Source organism: Diabrotica virgifera, chromosome 3, assembly GCF_917563875.1.
Source record: "Diabrotica virgifera virgifera chromosome 3, PGI_DIABVI_V3a".
NCBI lineage: Eukaryota > Metazoa > Arthropoda > Insecta > Coleoptera > Chrysomelidae > Diabrotica > Diabrotica virgifera.
In genome coordinates, this window is record NC_065445.1 from 123,223,238 (window position 1) to 123,249,543 (window position 26,306).

Sequence of the window (26,306 nt, forward strand, 5' to 3'; positions counted from 1 at the left end):
TGGGTCAAACATTTTTTAAACGTTTTTTTTTGTTTTTTCCTAAAATTATTTTTTTTTTGTATGGAACAAAGTTTTTTTTAGGTTTTTTGGATCATTCCAAACAGAAAAGGTCTTTAATGACTTTTCTCTAAAGTTGATAGTTTTTGACATATAAACGATTAAAAATTAAAAAATTGCGAAATTGTCCATTTTTAACCTTCAAAAACTATGTGAAAAGCTTAAAATTTGAATGTTGTCAAGGTAAATAGATATTCTTTAAACATCGATTGATGAAATCCCGAAGAGTTTTTTGCAATACAGTATTCAAAACTTCTTTGTTTTTTAATCTCTAATCACGTGTGCGCGACACTATTTTCCACCGTTGCATGTGTATACAGTATGGTGCAAATGAAAGGAATAACTTCGTTATTTCGTAAACCGGCGGCATTAAGGAAAAATCCCGAAACATGTCGATTTTTATTTTTAAGTTATGATATTGTGGCATATATGGTATACTAGTGACGTCATCCGTCTGGGCGTGATGACGTAATCGATGATTTTTTTAAATGAGAATAGGAGTCGTGTGGTAGCTCATTTGAAAGGTTCTTCAATTCTCTATTCAGTAATATAAACATTTACATAATTAAGAGATAACGGCAGTTTTGTTTTAATTTGATTCAGAGTTGGACCACCATCTCCAGATAGCTATTTCTGCATCCCATGCGTCCTCGGTGGAGCTATGCAGTCACAACCCTGAAACAAACATTAACAACCCTGCCTATTTAAGGCAAACCATCGCGATGCAATGATTCCACCCTCTTGAGACGCAATCTAGCGACATCTCTCGCAATACGAGGAAAACAACGAAAAGCCCCAGATACAAAGTTTACTACTTTTTAAACAATTAGAATAATTGAAATTAAAAATACAATAAACAATATTTTAAATCTAAGACTTTTCGCTAATAAACTGCTTTCTGGCTGCATCCTGTATCTCAGGTTTTTACAATACCGGGTGTCCACTTATATTTTCCCCCATTTTAACTGCCTATAACTTCTAAACGGCTTAAGATAGAAATACATATGCGGTTTTCGATAAAATGTTTTATTTAAGTAAAAGTTTTGTCTGAATGGATTGAATTTTTTATATCGCTTTCAAATACGAAAAGAAAAATGGCGGATTTTTGAAAAATACATTGTTGACTTTTTTTTAATGGAACACCCAGTATATTTTTTTGTAAATTGAAAGAAAGGTCATTCACCTATCCAGCGATATAAAGTTTTTCAAAATCGGTTTTAAAATCACTGAGTAATTAATTTTTAAAATGCTTCCACATTGCATCTTACATTTTAAAAATTATTTGCTCAGTCATTTGACAACCGATTTTAAAAAATTTAATATCGCTGGATAGGTAAATGACCGTTTTTTCAAGTTACAAAAAAATATACTAGGTGTTTCAATAAAAAAAGTCAACAACGTTTTTTTTCCAAAAATCCGCCATTTTTTATTTAAAAGCGACATAAAAAATGGCCATTTATCTAAAAACTTGAAAAAACGGTCATTTCCCTATCCAACTATATAATTTTTTTTTAAAATCGGTGGTCAAATTACTGAGCAATTAATTTTTAAAATGAGAGATGCAATGTGGAAATCACATAACATAATATCAATTTGCTTAGTTATGTTATTTAGGTATGTGATATCCACGTTGCACCTCTCATTTTAAAAATGAATTACTCAGTGATTTGACAACCGATTTTGAAAAACTTTATATCGCTGGATAGGTGAATGACCTTTCTTTCAATTTTCAAAAAAATATACTGGGTGTTCCATTAAAAAAAAGTCAACAACGTTTTTTTCAAAAATCCGCCATTTTTCTTTTCGTATTTGAAAGCGATATAAAAAATTCAGTCCATTCAGACAAAACTTTTACTAAAATAAAACATTTCAGCGAAAACCGCATAGGTATTTCTATCTTGAGCCGTTTAGAAGTTATAGGCAGTTAAAATGGGGGAAAATATAAGTGGACACCTGGTATATAAACCCAGAGATGACGAAAATAGGAGAAGGCAAATAGAGGACACTTTGGTCACGCATTTACCTTCCCTTCGTCAAGGAAAAGGACCGAAAGACAGTTTATAATACTCAATTCTGAGTAAAGATGAAAAAGAGATAACGGCAGTTTTGTTTTAATTTGATTCAGAGTTGGACCACCATCTCCAGATAGCTATTTCTGCATTCCATGCGTCCTCGGGGAGCTATGCAGTCACAACCCTGAAACAAACATTAACAACCCTGCCTATTTAAGGCGAACCATCGCGATGAAATGATTCCACGTTTTGAGACGCAATCTAGCGACATCTCTCGCAATACGAGGAAAACAACGAAAAGCCCCAGATACAAAGTTTACTACTTTTTAAACAATTAGAATAATTGAAATTAAAAACTTTTAAGTCTTAGATTTAAAATATTGTTTATTGTATTTTTAATTTCAATTATTCTAATTGTTTAAAAAGTAGTAAACTTTGTATCTGGGGCTTTTCGTTATTTTCCTCATTGACATAATTATTTATACAGGGTGTCCAAAAAATTTTTATTAAATTAAATTATTTGACAAAAAAAGAAGTAGAAGGACGTATAAATAATTATATAAATGTTTATATTACTGAATAGAGAATTGGAGAACCTTTCAAATGAGCTACCACACGACCCCTATTCTCATTTAAAAAATCATCGATTACGTCATCACGCCCAGACGGATGACGTCACTAGTATACCATATATGCCACAATATCATAACTTAAAAATAAAAATCGACCTGTTTCGGGATTTTTCCCTAAAGTCGCCGGTTTACGAAATAACGAATTTATTCCTTTCATTTGCACCATACTGTCGGTGGAAAATAGTGTAGCGCCCGCTTGATTAGCAATTAAAAAACAAAGGAGTTTTGAATATTGTATTGCAAAAAACTCTTCTTCGGGATTTCATCAATCGATGGTTAAAGAATATCTACCTACCTTGGCAACATTCAAATTTTCAGTTTTTCACATAGTTTTTGAGGGTTAAAAATGGCCGATTTCGCAATTTTTCAATTTTTAATCGCTTATATGTCAAAAACTATCAACTTTAGAGAAATTTCACTAAAGACCTTTTCTGGTTGGAGTGATCCAAAAAACCTAAAAAAATCCTGGCAACATGCAAATTTGTTAAAAGGGGTCCTTTTTGAGTAAGATTGTGCAAAAAATCTGAATCGGACTATTTTTCCTAGCGGATGCGCAGTGGCTTTCTGGACTATTATTAGTTGAGCATATTGGTTCTTAGTATGTGCCCTAGGTATGACTTTTTTCTAACATTCACTGTGTTAAAAAGTTCTTGATCCTTGCCTATTCCATGCAGAGCACTTCTTCGTTTGAGGTAGGCGATATCTATGAAATTTTTAGGATTCTCCGGTAGATCCACATTTTAAAGGACTCCAATTTATTTACAGTTGATATTTTAAGGATCCACGTCTCAACTGTATAGAGAAAAGTCAACCAGACGTAGCATTGTGATAAACGTAATCGAATTTCGAGTTTTATTCGAGAATCATCTAGCAGTCTTTTGATTGTTCTATTCTCGATCGTATTTCTAGTAGTAGTCCAAGTAATGAAGCTTAAAATAGGACAAAACCTCGCAATTTTTACAGAATGGATCGATTTGCTTGAAAATTTGTGAATAAGTAGTGGATACTCCAAGGATCAAAATCTATATCATGCCGAAAGGCGCTTTTACCATAGGGGTGGTTTCCACCCCATCTCGGGGGTGGAAATTTTTTATTATACTTTAATCGCAAAAGTCGGTAAAAACGTCCATTCTAAGCAAAAAACGTTCTATACAATTTTTTGATAAAATTGATAGTTTTCGATTTATTCGCTATCGAAAGTGTTAGTTTTATATCGAGAAAATCAATGTTTTTAATAAGTTTTCTGCTAATAACTCCAAAAGTTTTCGTTTTATCAAAACAACTTCTCTTAACAAAAATGTACCTTTTGAAAAAATAAACAAGACCGTTTTTTTAAATTTCCTTTTGGACCAATAGTAATCGAGCTATACTTTATTATATGTTGGCTCTTCTTCGTCAAATGCTAAATATTGTAGTTTCAAAGTCAAACGACGGGGAAACTATGCATTTTTCGAGGAGAACTTGTTCAAACTAATTTAAAATGCTTAAAAATGTCTATAACCAGAAATAAAAAAAGTCTCTATCTCAAAAATTAAGTGACTTATAATGAAAAGAATGTCAGTCCCCATTTTTTTTTCAGCTAAAAAGTGATCGCAAGCAACCCCCTAACCACCGCCCTAATTAAAATTAGTCATTAACCGTATTTGGTCTTTTTTACTTATGTATTATTAATAGATTCTAGAAGTTTAACCGGCTTAGAATGGTTAGTTTTTAAAAAAATGGAGTTAAAGGCGAATAACGAATTTTTGTAGTTTGGAAAAAAATGGTCTTTTCCTCAGAATAGGAAAATTAGCATCAGAGATACGAGAAAATGTTTAAATATGAAATTGTAGCTAATTTAATTCCCAAGAACCTGGTTTGCAAACATTTTTTCTAAGTCAAAAATTGAGTGAGCTATTGAAAATTAAAACTTGTAATAACATGCAAAAACCACCTTTACCAATCCTTTCAAAGTCACCTCTTTTTGCGACTGAGCATTTTAAAAAGATTTAATATTAATAGGCTTATAGACCTTGTAAAAACCTACAAAATTATTTTCTCACCAAACTTCCTAAGGTAAAAAATAAAAAAGTTAAGGTTAAAAAATCAATATATTTTTTTGAAGAAAAAGGAGAAATCCAATTGGAAGCATAATAATGTAAGTTGGCGTTGTTTTTGGTCAGTGGCCTTATTAATTCTTATTTATTTATGTATAAATAATAGATTTTAGAAGTTTGACTGGCTTAGAATGATTAATTTTTAACAAATTGGAGTCAAAATCCAATAACGAATTTTTGTAGTTTGGTAAAAAATGCCATTTTCTTCAGAATAGAAAGATTAGCATCAGAGATACGAAAAAATGTTTCAATATAAAATTGTAGGGTAACTAATTCCCAACAACTTGGTTTAAAAACAATTTTTCTACGGCAAAAATTGAGTGTATTGTAATATCGAAAAACATTTATTTTTCTATACAAAACTAACACTTTCGATAACGAATAAATCGAAAACAGTCAATTTTATCAAAAAAATGTATAGAACATTTTTTGCTTAGAATGAATGTTTTTATCAACTTTTGCGGTCAAAATATAATAAAAAAATTTCACCCCCGAGATGGGGTGGCAACCACCCCCATGGTAAAAGCGCCTTTCGGAATCATATAGATTTTGATCCTTGGACTATCCTCTACTTATTCTCAGAATTTCAAGCAAATCGATCCATTCTGTAAAAATTGCGAGGTGAAAAGCTTCAGTTCCTGGCCTATAGGTCTGTAACCCGCGTATGAAAAAAAGATGATTAATAACAAGCTGAAAATTTGTTAATAGCTTAAGGGTGTCTAGTCGGACAAACTTTGATATATGGGAACACTGGAACAGGAGAAGTTTTAATTGTGGAACAGGTTAAAAATTTGGAACGGTCAGACCACGAAAACGTCACTTGTATTTTGTCCGACAGAACTTCCAATTGATTTGTTACCCTTTCATTAAACTCTCATGCAAAAAATCAGACTGCTATTTATCACCTGTCATAATTTCTGTCACTTGACATATTCTACGTGATCCACTCATTATAATTCCCATTTGGTGATAAATAGCAGCCTGATTTTTGCATGAGAGTTTAATGAAAGGGTAACAAATCAATTCAAATCAATTGGAAGTTCTGTCGGACAAAATACATGTGGCGTTTTCGTGGTCTGACCGTTCCAAATTTTTAACCTGGTCCACAATTAAAACTTCCCCTGTTCCAGTGTTCCTGTATATCAAAGTTTGTCCGACTAGACACCCTTAAGCTATTAACAAATTTTCAGCTTGCTATTAATCAACTTTTTTTCATACGGGGATCCAGACCTATAGATCAAGATTTAGGCTGCTATCGATCCAACGATGTATAATTTCAGTTTTCAGAATTGCTGGTCCGTCGTTGTAGTTGTCCAATCTTCTTGGTTCGTCTCGTATAGAGCTGCATTCCCGGGAAATTCCCGGAACACATTTCCTCGAAAATCAGTAAAAAATGGAAATCCCGATTCCCGGGAATTTTTACAGATTTCCAGGGATTTTAAAATATTTTATTTTAAATTATGAGCGGAGATATTACTAACTCACAATGAATAAATGATTCTGATACAATTATTATCTCTGCTTAATAATCATTTTAAACCATTCCACTTAAAATATTTATTTTTCAATTATATTTTAACCCGGGAGCAGTCGCGCTCACTTCTGTCACGTAAGTAGTCGCGCGTAGAGAAAAAATCTCAGAATACGAATTTAAATGCGAATTTAAAAAAAATTCTATTGTATAATATTTTTATTGACTTGTTACGTTAAAAATATCTATTTCTAACAATTTTAAAGCTAATTGGTTCTCACCAAAGCCGGATATTTCAAAAAAAAATTTAATTCCCACGCATTACTACAATCTTCAACGAGGCACTTACGAGTGAAAAGTTATGTTACACAATTTTTCTTCAAGTTATCACGGAAGAGGATAAAATGTTAGATTTTTTGGCGCGATTGCTCCCGGGTTAAACCTTTCAATTTTGGGGTAAAATCAGAATGTATCACATCCGTCAGCATAAACATTCTTTTGTTTATGCGACGATCCGATTCATTTTGAAGCATCCAGAATTATAACAAATATTTATTTTGAATTAAAATTATATTTAGCCCGGCACCTGCCACGTGGATTTGCAAGGCGCCAACTGCCACGTGGAGTGCTCACAGCAGCCCTTAAAAATTTTCTGTGATCTACTTGTTTAAAAAACAAAATAATGTGTTGAGTAACACAAGAATATAAATAAACATGGTTTATTAACTTATTAACCACTAATATGTTATAAAAGTTAAAAAATAAAATGAAAAAGGTGTTATAAGCAAATTAGCAAGTACCAAGCCAAAATAAATGAAGTCAAGTAAAATATCTAAAAAAATTAAGATTTAGTGAGTATAGAGTCTATATTAATAATTTAAGTCAGTTATTTCAATAAAAAATGTAAATTTGACCTGTTTATCAAAAATACAAAAAAAAATTTAAAACTTAAAGTGCCAGATGATGATACCCCAATTCGACTTTAGAGCTATAAGTTCAGAATGACACTAAATAACCACTTCAAACACTAACACATATCTATATAATATAGAAAGCTACTATGACGCACAGCTTCGGTTACCAAACTTGAAATACCAAATATTTGATAAAAATGTGTTATGGGGTGCTGGCAGCACCCCACGTGGCAGGTGCCGGGTTAAGAAGAATTAGTACATAGGAAATTTAATACGGTATTAGATTAGTGCAAATCAGATGACCTGAAGTTTAAAAAATTACTCACTTCACTAAAAAGTATCAGACCTACATCAACAGAAAGTGCGTTTTCAACTTCAGCAAATTTCTGTACAAAAAAAGAGCCAGCCTGAAAAGATCAAACACTCAACAATTTATGTTTTTTTAAAACATATTTCAATAATAAAAACAACAAATTTAGAATTTTTCTATGTTTAAAATTTTCTTTAAATTTTTTAATTCTCTTTTAAATTTTTGAATTTTTCTAAACATTATTAATTCGTAATCAAATTTTTTATACTAATTGCATTGAAAAATTATAACAAAAACAAGTTCTTCTTTTTATTTTTAAATTTACCGATTCCCGGGAAATCAAAAGGGGCCGGGAAAATGGAGCTCTAATCTCGTATGCCGTTAAAAAGAATTTCGATATAGCTTTCCCATTCTTTCAGTTTATGTTCGATCGATTCTAGTAGTCTGCCATCTGTGTTCGGTATGATGTGTCAAGTTGTTCTCTTGTTAGTCGATGTGAACTCTTTTAACTTTTTATGTAAATTAATAAAATCGTGCCTTTGTTACAGTTCTTCTATTTCGACGCATTTTGTTTCCAGTCATTTCTCTTTTTCCTGGGTTATTTTTTATTTCGAATTATTCTATTTAGTCTTTTGTATTCTCGGTCCTTGTCATCTTCCTTTAGATTCTCTTCGTTTGTTCATTAATTATAAAATGTCTTCTGTCATCCATTCCTGTTTGTTATTTCTGGGCGATACTTTTAGATGTTTTTCTATTACCTTGTTCATATTATGCTTTTTAATAGTTTTACACATGACATTTACGTCATCGGACTCGGTAATTCGATAGTGGTCATGGTCAATATTTCCTAAATTTTTGTTTAATTCTTTGTGTACTGGTCGTTGTATGGTGTCATTTTTCAAGAATTGGATAACTAGTTCGTCTTGAGGTTTTTGTTTCTTTATTATAGTAGGAGAGCCTTGGGGATGCTAAATTTGCAGCTACTAAAGCATCACGGGGACCTATTGGTTTGTGAAGATTAGGTCCTAAAACAAAAAAAAAGTTAAGTTAAGTTTTCCATTTTAGTGGGGGTTTTCCATTTTTTAATTTAAATTTCCATTTCCAAAAATCCGTTTTTGCGATTATAGCGCCATCTATCCATAATTCGGAAAAGTGCCTCGAATAAAAATTACTTTAAATTTCCCATTTAAGATTTTAAAGTAACCCCCACCCCACCTCCGGGGGGGTTGTTCTGAATTATTCGCTTTTTTGAAACTTTGTGGCGTGCCCATTTCCTGACGCCCCGCTCAAGTCGTCAGATTTTTAAAATATACACTGTTCTTATGTACTTAACTTACCTTGTCTTAATCTGACGTTTTCGAGTTTTTCTAAGGATAGATTTTTTACGGACTGTCCCCAACGCACGCCCCTGTATTAAGAGTCCCTATATGGTAGGGGTACATTTACAGGGACAAGATTTTTTCGCATGTGATTTTCTGACGAGCTCCTGTAATGCGCAAATCCCCGCTTGGGCTCCCCTACCATTAGTTTCCATCTTGCGCGCACTTTGACTATATAATTATGATCGGAATTGATGTCAGTTCCAGAAAATGTTTTTGCACTCATATGGTGATAGCGTTGTGATATCTTTTGTTGACCAATAAACAGTATAATTTATTTGGTTAGGAATTACTCCGTTTTCATTAAGCTGTGGTAAAGTCCAAGTGTATAATCTGTAATTTAAACCATATATTTGTCACTATCATATTGTTTTATTGGCAAAATTCGGCCATGATTACATAAGATGTTATAGATGTACATAATATAATAAACGATTTAACAAATTGTTGGACGAATGGAATCTTTTGTAGTAGTTTCGCGGTTAGGCTAGGGGAGCCCAAACGGGTATTTTTGCAGTTACTCGAGCGCGTCAGATTATCACATGGGGAGAAACCTTGTACCCTTTAAATGTACCTCTACCACATATTGGCTATTAACACAGGGGAGTTCGTTAAGGAGGGTCCGAAAAAAAATCTATTAGAAATACTCAAAATCGCCAGATTAAGGTAAGTTAAGTATGTACATGCAAAAGAGTGTATATTTAAAAAATCTGACGATTTGAGCGGAGCGTAAAGAAATGGGCGTGTCACAAAGTTTCACAAGAAAAATCGAATATTTCGCGAAATAAACGTCAGATCGAAAAAATTAAAAATACTTGTTTAATATTTTTCAAAAATCTATCGAATGATACCAAACACAACCTCCACGGAGAGGGGTGGGGGTGAATTTAAAATTTTAAGTACGAACTCCGCGATAATTCGCGAAATGACCATCAGATCGAAAAACTGCAAAATACACGTATTCAATATTTTGAAAAATCTATCGAATGGCACCAGTCCCACGAAGGGGGGTGGGGGGTTACTTTAAAATCTTATATAGGGGCCCCCAATTTTTATTGCAGATTTGGATTCTTCACGTAAAAATAAGCAACTTTTATTCGAGACATTTTTTCGAATTATGGATAGATGGTGCTATAATCGGAAAAAACCATTGTTGGAAATGGCAAATTAAATTAAAAAATGGAATCTCCCCCACTTTATGGAAAACTTTACTTAACTTTTCTTGGTTTTAGGACCTACTCTTCACAACCCAATCGGTCCCCATAGCGCTCGAGTAACTGCAAATTTAGCATACTTTCTTTCTCTACTATTACTATCTAATGAACAAACTTTTTGTTGTTTGAAAAACATTGATCATTATATTTTAGGTTCAGTGGGCGGCCTTCATAAAAGTATGACTGGTTTGAGTTCTTCTCAGCACATCAACGCAACACCCGTCCCACCACTCTCAAGCAACGTTACAGTGACTGGTGTTAGTAAATGGACTGGACCTAATGTCAGAGTATCTAGTGGTGGAGTGACTGTTACCACTATTTCACCTCCTAGAATACAGAGGCCTTTAAGCCAAGGCCCTTTGGCTTTTATTGGAAATCACACAAGTCAGGTAAGTGACTAAAATCTCTACTTTATTACATTATGCATCATTATATACTCATCTTAGGTTGGGTGCACTTCTTTAATAAGCATTTTACTGTTTTATTGGGAAATAAGCCACAATTTAAGTTAAACATGAAAGGACACCGCATCCATCTTATGGAAAATATAATAGGTGCGTTCGCGGGTACCTGTCGGCGACAAATTGTCAGCAAATCGCATGCGCACTTTAAAATAGTATAAATAATATCGTTAATAAATAAATATACAAGGTATATTTACCTAGTATAATTTAATAATTAGTTATTAATATTAATTAAAAGTAAATATACCTTGTTTATTTATCTATTAACGGTATTATTTATATTAGGTGAGGTTAGGAACTGTCAACGACTAGTCGCCGACAGGTACCCGCGAACGCTCTTAATGTTACTCAAATGAAATAAAATTTACATAAATAGATTGGTCTTGAAATTACACTAATTTCATAGCATTGCGCCAACTCTGTATTTTGAATTATAAGAGCGTAAATTGATAAAAATAAATCTAAAATCAAATGGGAATGTACGTGTGTCAAAGAGAGAGAAAAGATTTTGTAATTCACTTACTCCATAAATCTTTCTGAGGGATTAAGGCAGATGGTTACTCTTATCTTATCCTATTATTATTGATAATAAAATAGGCACCTAGGTATAATTTGGCCAGTTGGACTGCCTGTAATCGGCTTAAGCTAATGGTGGGTAGGCTGTATTCAATAGCCGCTAGACTAATATTATTTATGAAGGACAGTTTTATGAACTTCAAAAATGCGATTTGGGTAAACTTTAATTACAATTAACGCCCTAATTAATAAAATTCAGAGTTGGCGCAATGGTATGAAATGACTGAAATTTCAATTTAAATTTTATTTCATTTGAGTGATATTATATTTTCCATAAGATGTGTGCGGTTATTGAAGTTTCGACTTCTACTTCGGAATAAAATAAAATTCCAATAAAATAGTAAATTGCATAAGATGCCACAAAGAATCAGCTTCAGAACAATATTTAATAAGCGTATTAAGTTTGTTCTAGCATCAGTTTCAAACGGTTTGAAATTATCAGAAGTGTCCGCATTTGTTTGAGGACGTTCAAGCACACAAATTACTAGTTTGAACCTACTGGTCGAGCGTTCTAACGAAAGTAATTTTGATTTGGAAACTGGCTTGAAACGGTCAAAAGAGTTTGCGAATTTTGTTCGGATTTTCAGTTTGTGACTTGCGCAGTGGATTTATTTGTTTGAGGTTTATAAATTTTAAATCAAAGTAATATGTTTTGACTATTGTTTACCATTATTTACGTTCGTAACATTAATTTTCAATATTTAGCCTAAATCTTGAAAAATGAGAAACGTATTTCTAATCTAACCTCAAAATTATCAATAAAAACAAACATAAACCAGTGACAGAACAGGAATTTTGTTTGATATTTGACGTTGGTATTTTCTCCGATAAAAAAACATTCTAGCAGAAAACTTTTTGCTACCAGTTTTTGGATTGAACATGCCCAGTAAAGCAGTACAATAATCTGGTGTCAAACAATACAAAACATAATGCTAGAACAGCGGTTCTCAATCTGTGGTACATGTACCACTGGTGGTACATATCATTATTTGCGGTGGTACACAAAACGCAAAAAGAGCCAAAATCAGCACCACTATTATAGTTAATTCAATTATCTATCTAATTAGATAGGTATTTCAGTTAGGTGGCACCAAAAATAATAAAAAGTATTTTGTGGTACATGACTCAAAAAGATTGAAAACCACTGTGCTAGAACAAACCTATTAAAATTCAAAATACGAAATCTTGTTCTCCGCGATCATAAAAATGCATGACATGGTAAAATATGTATTGTCAATTTCAAATTACCACAGGGTTCTATTTTAAAGCTTTCGATGTTCCTTGTTAATGGTATGATACTTAGGTCTGGATCCCGCGTATGAAAAAAAAGTTGATTAATAGCAAGCTGAAAATTTGTTAATAGCTTAAGGGTGTCTAGTCGGATAAACTTTGATATATGGGAACACTGGAACAGGGGCAGTTTTAATTGTGGAACAGGTTAAAAATTTGGAACGGTCACACCACGAAAACGGCAAATTTATTTTGTCCGACAGAACAGACTTAAACTCTTCCAACAGAGATTAAACTTTCATGCAAAAATCAGACTGCTATTTATCACCAAATGGGCGTTTTAATGAGTGGAACATGTAGAATATGTCAAATGAGAGGAATTATGACAGGTGATAAATAGCAGTCTGATTTTTGCATGAGAGTTTAATCTCTGTTCGGAGAGTTTAAGTCTGTTCTGTCGGACAAAATAAATGTGCCATTTTCGTGGTGTGACCGTTCCAAATTTTTAACCTGTTCCACAATTAAAACTGCCCCTGTTCCAGTGTTTCCATATATCAAAGTTTATCCGACTAGACACCCTTAAGCTATTAACAAATTTTCAGCTTGCTATTAATCAACTTTTTTTTCATACGCGGGATCCAGACCTAACTCTGATGATATTTGTATATGTGACATATTATGTGATCTATAGGATAGGTGATATGGGAGGTGCATAAAGAATTCCCATATATACTGTACTATATAAACCATTGGAAAATTATCTGTTTTGTGTATCATAATACTAATTTTATCGGACAAGATCGTCGTTGGTGACTGTTCTATATATTGTTAATCACTACAATTATTTGTGGATTTTTAAATATGACGTTTAGGTATATGGCATTAAGCCACAATTGACTAATGAAAATTACATTTTATTGTTTTTTTTTTGACGTTTCGATGTCCACTCCGGAAATCTAATGTAATAGCTATTTGTATAACAAGGGAGGAAAGTGTTACTTTTCCTCCCGAGAATGAAGTTTACTGCCCGACGCGTAGCGGAGGGCAGTAATCATTCAAGGGAGGAAAAGGCACTTTACTCCCATGTTATACATATGGTTTTTCCACCTTTCTCAAATAACAAGTCATTTTTTCATTTTTACTTAATTTATTTATGTAACTTACCAACAAAATTTATTAGAACTAAAACTAACAAGTAGGTACAATATAACTGTCAACTGTCAAATATAAGTCAAATTATTAATGTAAACAATGTTAAATCAGAATAACAATTTACTGTTTTTTACCATTCTGCAAAATACAGAGTGTTTTTAAATAAACGTTAAAATGTATAGATACTTACGTAATATAAAATAGATATTGTACAGGGCGTCAATAAGTTATATTTCATGAATGAAATACCATGACGACACTTTTACTTTTCCTCCCTAGGGAGGAAAAATATTTTCCTCCCTAGGGAGGAAAAGTACAATTTTATAATCAGGTCCGGAAAAGTATACTTTCGGTAGAGGAAGGTGGAAAAAATATTTTGCAAATTTCTACTTTAAACAAATTTAGATTTAGTAATATACTCTGCACACATAAATCAATGTTTCTTTCTGGTCCTTTTTCTTTCAACGCAATAAGCTTTATATTATTCTAATTTTCAAGTATAACATGTATCATCTCACTGACTTCTACGTCTCGCTTTCCCATTCTTTCTGAAACTTTTCAGCAACAACTCTTTTTATTATTATTCTTATTGTATATTAATCCTCATAGTTTTCCGCAATTTGGCACGCTTTTAGGATTTTCTCTGCTTATTGATTTAATTGAATATGATTATGTGTTGATTACGCCCTTTAAGCCACATATTATTTGTTGGAATATACAGGGTGTAACAAAAATACAGGTCATAAATTAAGGTACATATTCTGGGACCAAAAATAGTTCGAATGAACCTAACTTACCTTTGTACAAATATGCACATAAAAAAGTTACAGCCCTTTGAAGTTACAAAATGAAAATCGATTTTCTCGAATATATCGAAAACTAATAAAGATTTTTTATTAAATATGGACATATGGTATTCTTATGGCAGGAATGGAATGTCTTTAAAAAAAAATTATAGTAAAATTTGTGCACCCCCTAAAAATTTTATGGGGTTTTGTTCCCTTAAACACCCCCTCCCCCAAACTTTTGTGTACGTGCCAATTAAATTATTGTTGTGTCTTTTTTGCCTCTTACTATTTTTTCGATAAGGCAGTTTTTATCGAGATGCTGCTTCTTTTTTAATATGTTTACATAAAAAAATTATGGGGGTTTTGTGCCTTTAAACCCCCCAAATGTTTGTGTACGTTCCAATTAAACTATTACTGCCGTACCATTAGTTAAACACAGTGTTTTTAAAACTTTTTTGCCTCTTTGTATTTTTTCGATAAGGCACCTTTTATCGAGATGTGGCTTCTTTTTTAAGATGGGTCAAAATATAGATAAAAATGTAAATCATAAATAAATTTTCATATTATTACTAAGTCTCCAATAGTCCATGTGGTGAGACCGCTCCCGTCTGGAAAAATTTCTGATTCGGTTTCTTTGTGGATTCCTATTCAAAAATGTCCCCTTTAAACAAATCTGAAGGTTGCCGGGCGGAATTTTTGGGCAGAAATTGTTTAATCAATTTTTTTAAACAAATACAAAAGATCACGTTTTTTTGCTCTGAAATATATATTTTTAGGTTTTTTGGGTCAATCTAAATAAGAAAATGTCTTGTGATTTTTCTCAAAAATTGATAGTTTTCGAGTTATAAGCGATTTAAAATCTGAAAAATGCAAAAATACGCATTTTCGAGGCTTAAAAACTCATATTTTAATTAGTATTTTTGAGGTTGCCATATACTTAAATTGAAGTTTAAACATTCAGCTTCAAGATTCTGGAGAGTGATCGCGTCTAACCTTAATTGAAATAGTTGTTTTTTAATTGTTAAATAAATCATGTCCATCCGATTTTTTTGCCGGTGCGGCGCGCTTTATTCCAGAAATCTCCTATTTTGCTCCGAAAAATATTTGTTATAGATTCTTTGGGACATTCTAAATAAAAAAAGTTTCTTGAGATTGTTCTCAAAAGTTAATAGTTTTAAAGTTATAAGCGATGTAAAAACCGAAAATACGTTTTTTTGTAATTTTTCGGATTTTAAATCGCTTATAACTTTAAATCTATTAACTTTTGAGAAAAATGTCAAGAAACTTATTATATTTAGAATATCCGAAATAATCTAGAAAAAATATTTTTCGGAGGAAAATAGGAGATTTTTGAAATAGAGGATAAACATGCATATTTAACAATTAAAAAACAACGGTATAAATTAAAGTTAGACGCGATCACTCTTCAGAATCTTGAAGCTGAATGTTTAACCTTCAAATTAAGTATCTGGAAACCTCAAAAATACTAATATAAATATGAGTTTTTAAGCCTCGAAAATACGTATTTTCGCATTTTTCAGATTTTAAATCGCTTGTAACTCGAAAACTATCAACTTTTGAGAAAAATCACAAGATAAAAAAATTCCGCCCAGCACCCTTCAGATTTGTTTAAAGGGGACATTTTTGAATAGGAATCCACAAAGAAACCGAATCAGAAATTTTTCAGACAGGAGCGGTCTCACCACATGGACTAACAATCGTACTTACCTAGAGTCTGTCCGCAAATTCTTGAGAGCACGAAATGTGGGTCAAAGTCATAAAACGGCCGTAAATGTCGTAAAATCATAGGCGGGGGTTCCTGAGGTATTTATTCATTAAAATTAATGTGGATTTACATTTAGTTTCCTTTCCAAAATGTTTATCAATATTCTATTTTGAATAAAATAACGTTTTTAATAATTATTTACTTAGCAAAAAAGATTTAAAACGTTCACGGCTAATGTTTGATAATTTAACCGTTAACAATTTTGTAAATAAAATTATCTTTAGAGATCTCTTTGCATATTTCAATACTAACCTTCAATGTACATTATTTAATGTTAAGGCGTGACTTTGAAGAAACTTAAAATTTTGACTTCTGTACAAGTACAATAATATGCAAATTAGTGCCATCCCAAATGACGGACCTCTACCTCTGGAATTCATACCTGAAGCTAAAGGTAGGTATAGAGACACCGTCTTTGGCGCTTTGGCCTCGTCTCTTAGTTTATATTCGAAACTTGAATTGAAAGGGTGTTATTAGGAACGAAAACAATTTTTTTATTTAGTACGTTTTTGACCGCATTTAATCGAATATTAATTTCTTTTGCGAATTTTGTGCAGTACGTGAGTAGTGTTTTTGAAGTTATACTTCTTGACGATCGTGAGTAAAATTTTTGAATTCCCTGGCGCATGCGCACACAGACAGTATGTAGTTCGTTGCTAATCTTTCAAGATAGGTATGTATATATCACCGCAAATAAGTCATTAAATGAATATATTAGTGTTTTTAGTAAATGTATTATTTATTATAATTTTTGTGTCTTTGGACTTGTGTTCCTCGGTAGTAAGATAATAAAATATCTAGGTATAATATTTTTATACTTCACTTGATCTATTTGTCACCGTGTTGTGTAATTATATCCGAGAAGTTACTCGTTACTTACAAGGGGCTCGATAGCTTGGTTAGTAGAGCATTGGACCAGAGATCGAGAGGTCCCGGATGTGATATTTTTTTTTAAAAAATATTTTTTTTAATTTTTGGTTGTTTTAATAAAAAAATTTTTGAAAGTGGTAGGTAAGAAAGTTAGTTTAATACTTAAATAAAATACAACTAACCTGTTAAGTATATTATTTATTTCGTTGAAATTATATAATACGTGCGTACAAAGTACACACACATTCTTTTTTTCCATATTCCTACAAACATATACTTACCTTTCGTTCGTGCTGGTTTTTGTTATTGCTTGCGATGGCTTCATCATCATCAACGTCATCAAGTTTTACACCGGTACTATTTTACACCGGTACTATTGCGTACAGTCAGTAAGTCTGTCTATTCACCAAGAGAGAAGACTATTTATTGTCCTGAACGTTCACGATGCTCTGGTTTTTCAGAATCCCACAAACACTGTTCGGAACATAATCGAGAGTTGTGCCAACATGACGGGCGTAGCAGAATCAACAATATATAGGTTCCTATCAGAAAGAAAAAAAACAAGGTATAGCTAACCTAAACACAAATGAACACTTAAAGAGGGGAAAAACCTGTTGAAATTAATGAATTTGCCAAAAATATTATTCGAAGGAAAATTCACGGATTTTTTTTTCAAAAAAGAAATACCCAACCTTAACAAAATTTTACAAGAAGTTAAAGACGATCCGGATTTGCCTAATATCGGACGAACCAAATTGTGGAAAGTTTTAAAAGAATTAAATTTCCGGTGGGAGAAATCAGAGCGAAAATCAGTTTTGATTGACCGCGAAGAGATAATATGTTGGAGAAGACATTATCTAAGATCCATACGAAAATTCCGGGTTGAAGGAAGGCCAATCTACTATCAGGACGAAATTTGGGTAAATGCAGGTCATACAACAAAAATTTGGTCAGATAAAAATATATTAAGCTCCAGGCAAGCGTTTATAGAAGGTTGGTCTACTAGTATTTCCCCACCCTCTGGTAAAGGTAGTAGATTAATAATTTCTCACATTGGCAGTGAAAAAGGATTTCTTAGGGATGGTTTGTTGGAATTTCAATCCAAAAGCACAAAAGACTATCACGAGGAGATGACAGCTGATGTTTTCGAAGAGTATTTTGAGCAGATGATTGAACATGAACATATACCACCAAATTCAATTATAGTATTAGACAATGCACCTTATCATTCAAGACTAGTAGAAAGACTTCCAACGACTGCGTGGAAGAAACAAGATGTCCTTGACTGGCTGCGGAATAAGTCTCTGCCTTACGAAGATGGAATGGTTAAAGCAGAACTTTAAAAATTGCCCGGCAACACAAATCTAAGTACAAGAAATATGTAGTTGACAAAATGGCGGAAAGGCGAAACATCACAGTCCTTAGACTTCCACCCTACCACTGTGAAATAAATCCAATTGAACTCATTTGGGCCCAAATGAAAAATTATGTGGCTAGAAAAAATACATCATATAAAATACAAACTGTGCGTGAATTGTTATATGAGTCTTTAGAACATATTACAGAAGAAAACTGGCGAGAAGACATGCAATGGAAGAAGAACAAAAAATGTGGGATCTTGACAACATAATTGATGCGACTGTAGAGATACAACCGATAATTATTAACCTGCAAGACGACTCGGATTCCGAAGATGATCCTGTTTATTTTGCATTTGAATAGTTTTGTAATCGTAATTTAGTTCAGTCATATAGTCGAAAAAAAAAAGTGAGTTACCTGGAAAGTTTTCCGGGAGTTTTAAAAATTAGTTATTTTGTGGATTTTATGCTCTTTTTGAATTACAACTTTGCTACGTTGTATCTCCGCCGCTCGCGCCGCCATATTGAAAATGTGGCGCCAAATAACAGTTTTTTTGGGAATACATCCTTTCCGACGCATTTTACGAAAAAATCATTTATGTACAAAATGAAACTAGAAAAAATTTCCTATTAAATTTCGGTCTGCGATATCTCGATCGATGCTTAGGACGAAGTCGTTCCTGGTATATCAGGAACTGCAAAACGAAGGAGATTGCCCTAAATTTGTAAATTAATAAATACATCATATATGGATTAGGCCTACAGGGAAAACCACAATAAAAAAAAACGCGCCGCTTACTCTACCTCCAGGTGGTGTGGAAATGAGTTTTTTTCAAAACGTCTATTGAAATATATTTTGCAGCGCTCGTACGCCAAATACGATTAATTTTATGAAAACATTAAAATTATATAAATTGTGGGAAATTTTTTCTAGTTTAATTTTTTACATAAATGTTTTTTCGTAAAATGCGTCAAAAAGAAGATATTTCCAAAAAACTTTTATTAGGCGCCATTTTTTAAATATGGCGGCGGAGATACAAGTTAGCAAAGTTGAAATTCGAAAAAAGCATACCGAAATCCATTAAATTTTCAAAACTTTCAAAACCACCAATTTTCAGAACTCCCGGAAAACTTTCCAGGTAAAACTACCAAATGATTGGACTAATTTGTATAATTTAAAAATAGGTATTAATTAAATAAATGTATGTTTTACAAATTGCAAGTAACTTTTTATTTTTGAATTGTTTATTTTTGAATAAAATATAGAAATTTTATTAAAACAAAAATACAATTTACCTACGTAGCGTAGGTACCGTTTAAAAAATATATTTATTTAGTTTAAATAAATGTTTTAATTATATTATACTCTACGGCCCTGGTCAATCATATGTACCCTTAATATACCTACATAATCCGATTTAACTTTTACGGTCTATTGTATTCCTTCAGATACAAGGTGGGTTAGTAGAAAACATCTTAAACTGCCAGTTTTAGGTTGGATTCCGTTATTATATCATTTTACCTGTCCTCTCTGTATTTCAGTCTTCTAATAAGGGTCAAACGTGTACGTGCTTGTACTGAGCTCTTAAGAAATTGCGAACAGACCCATATACAAATATGTGGTGTATTTGACAAATATTCAAAATCTCTCGATAAAAACTGACTTTTCGAAAAAGTACTAAGAGGCAAAAAATGTTTTAAAACATTGTGTTTAACTAATGGTACTACAATAATAATTAAATTGGAACGTACACAAAAGTTTGGGGTGGTTTAAAGGAACAAAACCCCGATAAAATTTTTAAGGTGTGTCCAAATTTTACTATAATTTTTGCTTAAGATACTACTGCCATAGGAATGCCACATGTCCATTTTGAATAAAGAATCTCTAATAGTTTTCGATATATTGGAAAAAATCGATTTTCATTTTGTAACTTCAAAGGGTTGTAACTTTTTTTATGTGCACATTTGTACTAAGGTAAGTTAGGTTCAATCGAACTATTTTTGGTCCCAGAATATGTGATTAAATTTATGACCTGTATTTTTGTTACACCCTGTATACTGGATAGTTATGTTATTAATTTTTGAGTGAAATGTTAAAAAAAGAATAAACAATTGCAGGTCTCCAATGCCCCCATAGTCTTGACTTCGCCATCGCTTCATTCCACGAATGCAGTGGTTGTCAGTTCTGGTTTTACGGGGCCGATCTCCAGCGGACAGGTATCTGTAGTAACCAGTGGTATAGGTAGTTCGATAGCCCAAACTATTCCAATTGGAAACAGCATTGTACATACGCCACCACCGATGCCAGCTACTGAACACGCCATTTCCAATAATGTTGCAATTTCAGGTAAGTGTTGGAATAATATACTGAGTGCCAAAAAAGGTAAAAATCTACATATTATATTTATCCAAATGAATGAATGGGAACAGAAAAGTATTTCTGAAGTGTGTAAAATTATTTAATTTCCTAGCTGAGCGCTTTCGGCTTACAAAGCAATCTTCAGAGCTATGCTACAATAAAATAACTCTTATAAGTATCTAATTTTAAATGATACAAAGTTTAACTTACGTCAAAAGTTTGAAGTATTCTCCTTCTCATATGCATCTTTCAGTGCGTCACCGTTTTTCGACTTCTTTCTAACGCATTAAATTGGAAGTGACAGAAAAAAGGTACGTTCATTCGTTATTCAGCAGTGGAATCGTACGGATGTATGTTTTGATTTGTTTCCTTGTGTTTATGTGTTTTGTTATTTGTTTTGATTAAGTGTTGTGAATACTAGCTGTAAGTGTTTCTATATTTATTATTTTCATCACATCGACCTAGTTAATTTTTACACATCTAACCTTGAAAATGACGTATACTTGTGGACATTGTCTGACACAATATTCTGACTCGGATAAATACAACAGCTTAAGATGTAATGGAGATTACCGAAGAAATTTCTGTATGAAATGTACTGGCTTAAATAAGACCATCACTAAAGCCCTATTGGACCAAAAATTTTCCCATCTTAGATTTTTTTGTACAATATGTGAGTCCCCAAGCTTAAGATATTTAAACGACAAAATTACAGATTTATCAAAAAATCAAATACCTTTAGAGAGCTTTGAGGCCTTAATTCAAGTTACTAAAAAACTAAATGACAATTTGCCTGTTTTCATCGAGACTTATGATCTATTAACTAAAAATGACGGCAAACTGGAATATCTTACTAAAAAATTGACGAGATCCACAAACTAAACAACCTGCTGAATCCTGAAAAGGTTTTAAAATCTATAAGGCAGATAAAACACGACATTTTCAATTTATCGTCAGTTTTTTCGGCTCTTAAGATGAGACTATCAAGGTTGAAATCCAAGACACAAATTCAACTGAGATTAAGTTGGGATTAGAAAGGCTTTCTTCAAATATTGGTGAAATTTCAAATCAAATGAGCAGTCTTACTAAAAATCTATCTACTTTACCAACTAAAAAAGAAATATTGAAGAAAAATACATCTTATGCCACCGCAAGTACCCAAACTGAAGAGCCCCGACATTTCGAGCCAAGTCGAGAGCAAAAGCCAAAAATTACAGACGACAAATGTCACTTTGTGGTTATTAGTAACTTGAACCCAACGTACACCCATATACAAGTCGTTCACTATATTAAAGAGAAGCTAGGCATTAAGGAATATATTAGATGTTACGCACTCCTTAAAGATGCCGACACAACAACTGGCTCTTCGTTCAAAATAGGTATAAAATCTAAAACATCGATTAACTTATTATTTAATAAGGAAATTTGGCCACCTGGTGTTAACATTAAATGGTCTATAGAATCTTCCTATTCTGAACCAACGCTTTCATCTGAGTCACATAAGAATCCGAAGAATCTCAGAAGCCCTGTCACCTTGGAAAATCCAATTACCAATTCACGAAAGGACAAAGATGAAGTAGAAAACACAAATATACGTACAGACAAGCAGGCCATCGAAGTTTATAAATCTAATAATCCGTTCCATTCGCCTATAAATTTCATTAAGAAGGATGCTTTAGAACTATCGATAAATCTGGATCCTTTGACCCCACCAAGGGTTAGATTAACTAACAACTCGAATAGTCGATATCTTCTAGCCAGATTAAGGGAACCGGATATCTTAAAAGCCATTAAACTTCATCTTGCTTATCTACACGACCAACCTGCCTCAGTGTTCTATGATGGATTTACCAACACAAGTGTTAAACTCTTTTTGGCTTCCGAGGGACTTCCTACTAAAACTGAAGATCTACGAATGAAGCTGATCTTGCTGCTTTTAGGTTCTTTCTCACTTCTGAAAGGATTATACACCTGAAAAAATCAAGGGAATGTCACCGAAATTACTATTCCGCTGTCTCTCCAAAACGAAATTTTGAAACATCACAACGTGTTCTGAGGGACTATAATCCTCAAATTGTTTTAGTGATAACAGCTTTAGCATGGTTCTGATTAATATTCGTTCTATAAGATACAAAACTGATGAATTGTTTATGTTCCTAGAGGAATTGGGATTTCCCCCGGTAGTTGCGGTTACAGAGCACTGGCTTGGAGTCAACGAGCCTTTTTTGTAGAAAAATACACCACAATTGCTAGGTATGATCGTCCAAGCTCAGCTCATGGAGGCACCCTGATTCTTTCTACGAGCAATGATTTTTCTTTGGTAACAAAATATGACTTTCTGTTAAGTGAAGCCTTCTTTGAGTTTTCCTTAGTCTACAATAAGAATCTCAATCTTTATATTATTTGCATTTACAGATCACCTGACTCTTCCGTGGAACTATTTTTTCAGAACCTGCTAAATTTGTTAGATGACCTACCCCATAAAAGTAGAAAAATTTTATGCGGGGACTTTAATTTTATGCTGCTGCTTGTGCTACACAAATATCCTTGATCAACATATTTGAATCGTATGGTCTAACAATGCACGTTGATTCTCCTACAAGGATTACAAAAACTTCATCTACCATAATTGATTATACTGTCTCAGATTTCTCACCCCTTGATGTCCACTCTACAATTATTAATGCTGGACTATCTGATCATGATGCAGTTTATACGAAGTTTAATATCTTAAGCAAACCCTCCTCGAAAACCCTACGTTTAGGCAGGATTTTTTCTACCCGGAACTTTCGTATTTTCCAAAATTTATGCTTAACCTCTGAGTGGCACTTTCCTGCTATGGACGTGGATAATAATTTCAGTGATTTTTTAGATAAGCTTGTCTGTATCTTCAATAAAGCATTTCCTCTAATTCCAATTAAGCCAAAACATCGCAAACCCTGGACTACTAAAGGTATCCGAATATCTTCCAAGAATATGCGTTATCTACTCTACATCAATAAATTTACTACCAACGTCTCTATCACTGAATATATCACCAAGTACAGGGCAACCTATCTTAAACTTATAAAATCAGCTAAAAAAGTCTACTACCAAAACCGTCTGGGAAGCTCTAAAAGTGTTGTAAAAGAAACTTGGTCCATAATAAACGATCTTCGTAATAAAACCCACACTGCTCAAACATTTTCCCTTCCAGACCCTGAAAATCTAAATGAATACTTTGTTAATGTGAGTAAAAATATTACATCAACTATTTTGCCACAAAAAGATCCCATTTCCTATCTCCCTAATTCAAGAAAGGTCTCGAATTCATTCTTTATAAAACCAGTCGAAAAATCTGAACTGATCCAAACAATCAATAGTATCAAAAGCAAATCTTCCTGTAGTACTGATGGTCTATCGATAAAAATTTTTTCTTATCTCCCAGAAAATGTGTTGGAAGTCTTCATCTCACTGATTAATGATTCTTTTGAGAAAGGCAAATTTCCAGAGTGCCTAAAAACTGCCATCATTATTCCTCTGCATAAGGGTGGTGAAATAGCTAATACCTGTAATTATAGACCTATTGCACTACTACCGGTACTCTTCAAAATTATTGAGAGACTCATAAAAGCCCGACTTATGTCCTTTCTCGTTGAAAACAACATTTGATCACAAAATCAGTTCGGCTTTTTAAATAATAAATGCACCACTGATGCCATGTTTTCTGTACTACATGAGGTTTATCAAGCACTGAACAATAATCTTCACCCTGCCACCGTTTTTTGTGACTACGCCAAAGCTTTTGATTGTGGAAATCACAACATTTTGATAAAAAAACTAAATTTCTACGGAATTCGAGGTATTTCTTTGAATTGGTTCCAATCTTACTTGGATAATAGGAACACAACACAACTTGGATGATACAGACTCTAGTCTCAAAAACATTTTATGTGGGGTACCTCAAGGATCAGTATTGGGTCCACTACTTTTCCTTATCTTTATTAATGACATCACTAGCTTAAAAATCAATGGAAAAATCTTTCTTTTTGCTGATGATACCAGTATCACTTGGAGCAACTCAAATATTGCAACTCTTCATGCTACTATAACTTCTGATCTACTTACAATAAAAACCTGGTCTGACTCTAATTTACTCTCGTTTAAAGTAGATAAAACAGTAGCATTATCTTATAAAGGAGCTCTCCAACCCTTACCTCTTAATAACAGCCAGATCAGTACTGTTGATTCTGTAAAATTTCTTGGTATTTTTTTAGACAGCAACCTTAAATGGTCCCTCCATATTAATTTGTTAAGGAAGAAATTATCTTCAGCTTGCTATGCTGTAAGATCTGTTTCGAATGAACTCAATTTAGCATCTTCCAAAATAACATATTTTTCTTTGTTCGAGTCACATCTTCGTTATGGTCTTCCTTTTTGGGGTTCTGGTACAGCTGCCATATTCGATGTTATTTTCAAATTACAAAAAAGAGCAATAAGATATCTGTTTGGCCTCAGAAGAACAACACATTGTAGAAGTTACTTCAAAGATCACAGAATTTTAACCCTTTCATCTTTATATATTTTAGAAACTGTTTGCTTAATTCGTAAACATCTACATGTAGGTAAACCTTGCTTTTCGATTGTAATAAAGGTTAATATTTATTCATGCGTCCCTATAATCTAAGATTTTTCCTTTGAAGAATTTCTATGTTTTTATTTTTCTTTTCCCTATGCCGTCCCCATTATGACAGAGGTTGGTGAGTAGATAAACTAAGCCGTTTCTGCTGCAAAGTAGGGTGGGGGAAACGGCTTAGTTCATCTACTTTGGCGACCATATTTCAAAAAAAATTCTCTGTCCTTAGCAGGTGGAATAATTATTCTACATCCATGTGTGTCCAGTCCCAAATACACTACTCCCATACATTAACGCACCATCTTAAAGTTGGAACATTTTTGATGTCTTGAGTTTCTTAATATAAACCTATTGTCAGATTAAGCATATCGCTGTAGTACTGTTGCTAGACAGGTAAATGTCGTTGTATACCGGGTGTAACAATCATACTGTATTTTTTCTAAAAGTTCGGAACATGTTGAAATTAAAACTCAATAAAAGAGATATGTACTTTTATTTTACAAATGAGATTTGCTATTTGGTCTTGATCAATATTATTTCAAATATCGAAAGCTACTGTTTCTACCTCTTGTCAGGTTCTAGGAAATGGCAAAAGCTGTCGTAGTCCTCTGCCAATTATTTCCCACAAATGTTCGATCTGGACTATGCGGTGGTTAATTCAAAGTCCGAAGATTTATAGGCAAATGTGACATTTGAAATGTCAAAACAAAGTGACTCTACTTCTGCTAAAGTAATACTTTAACAATTGATTCTACGAGTATTTCCCTTGAAAAGAAGTTGGGAATTAAGCAATTGGCCAAATTATTGCCGAAATTAAAGTGAGTGAACGGAATATAGAAAAAATAAGTATTGTCCGTAATTTTGTAAACATTGTACAAAAAAAATTGATATATGGATGTGAGGAGACAAATTTATTGTATTGTTTTTCTGGATTTTGTTTTACGGTTATTTGCATCGCATTAAATATTCTTTACATGAATAAAATTATGTTTGTATTAGTTTTTGCTCAAAACTTAAATATAG

General features: G+C 32.9%; 1 protein-coding gene across 1 annotated transcript in view; it reads left to right on the forward strand.

Moving 5' to 3' along the window:
* Window positions 1–26,306, forward strand: part of LOC126881288 (protein melted) — a 141,758-nt gene that overhangs the window by 92,241 nt on the left and 23,211 nt on the right. Inside the window, exons 8-9 of the mRNA XM_050645483.1 lie at window positions 10,239–10,474; window positions 20,428–20,656. Of these exons, the coding sequence (XP_050501440.1) occupies window positions 10,239–10,474; window positions 20,428–20,656 (465 nt within the window). The remainder of the gene's footprint in view (window positions 1–10,238; window positions 10,475–20,427; window positions 20,657–26,306) is intronic.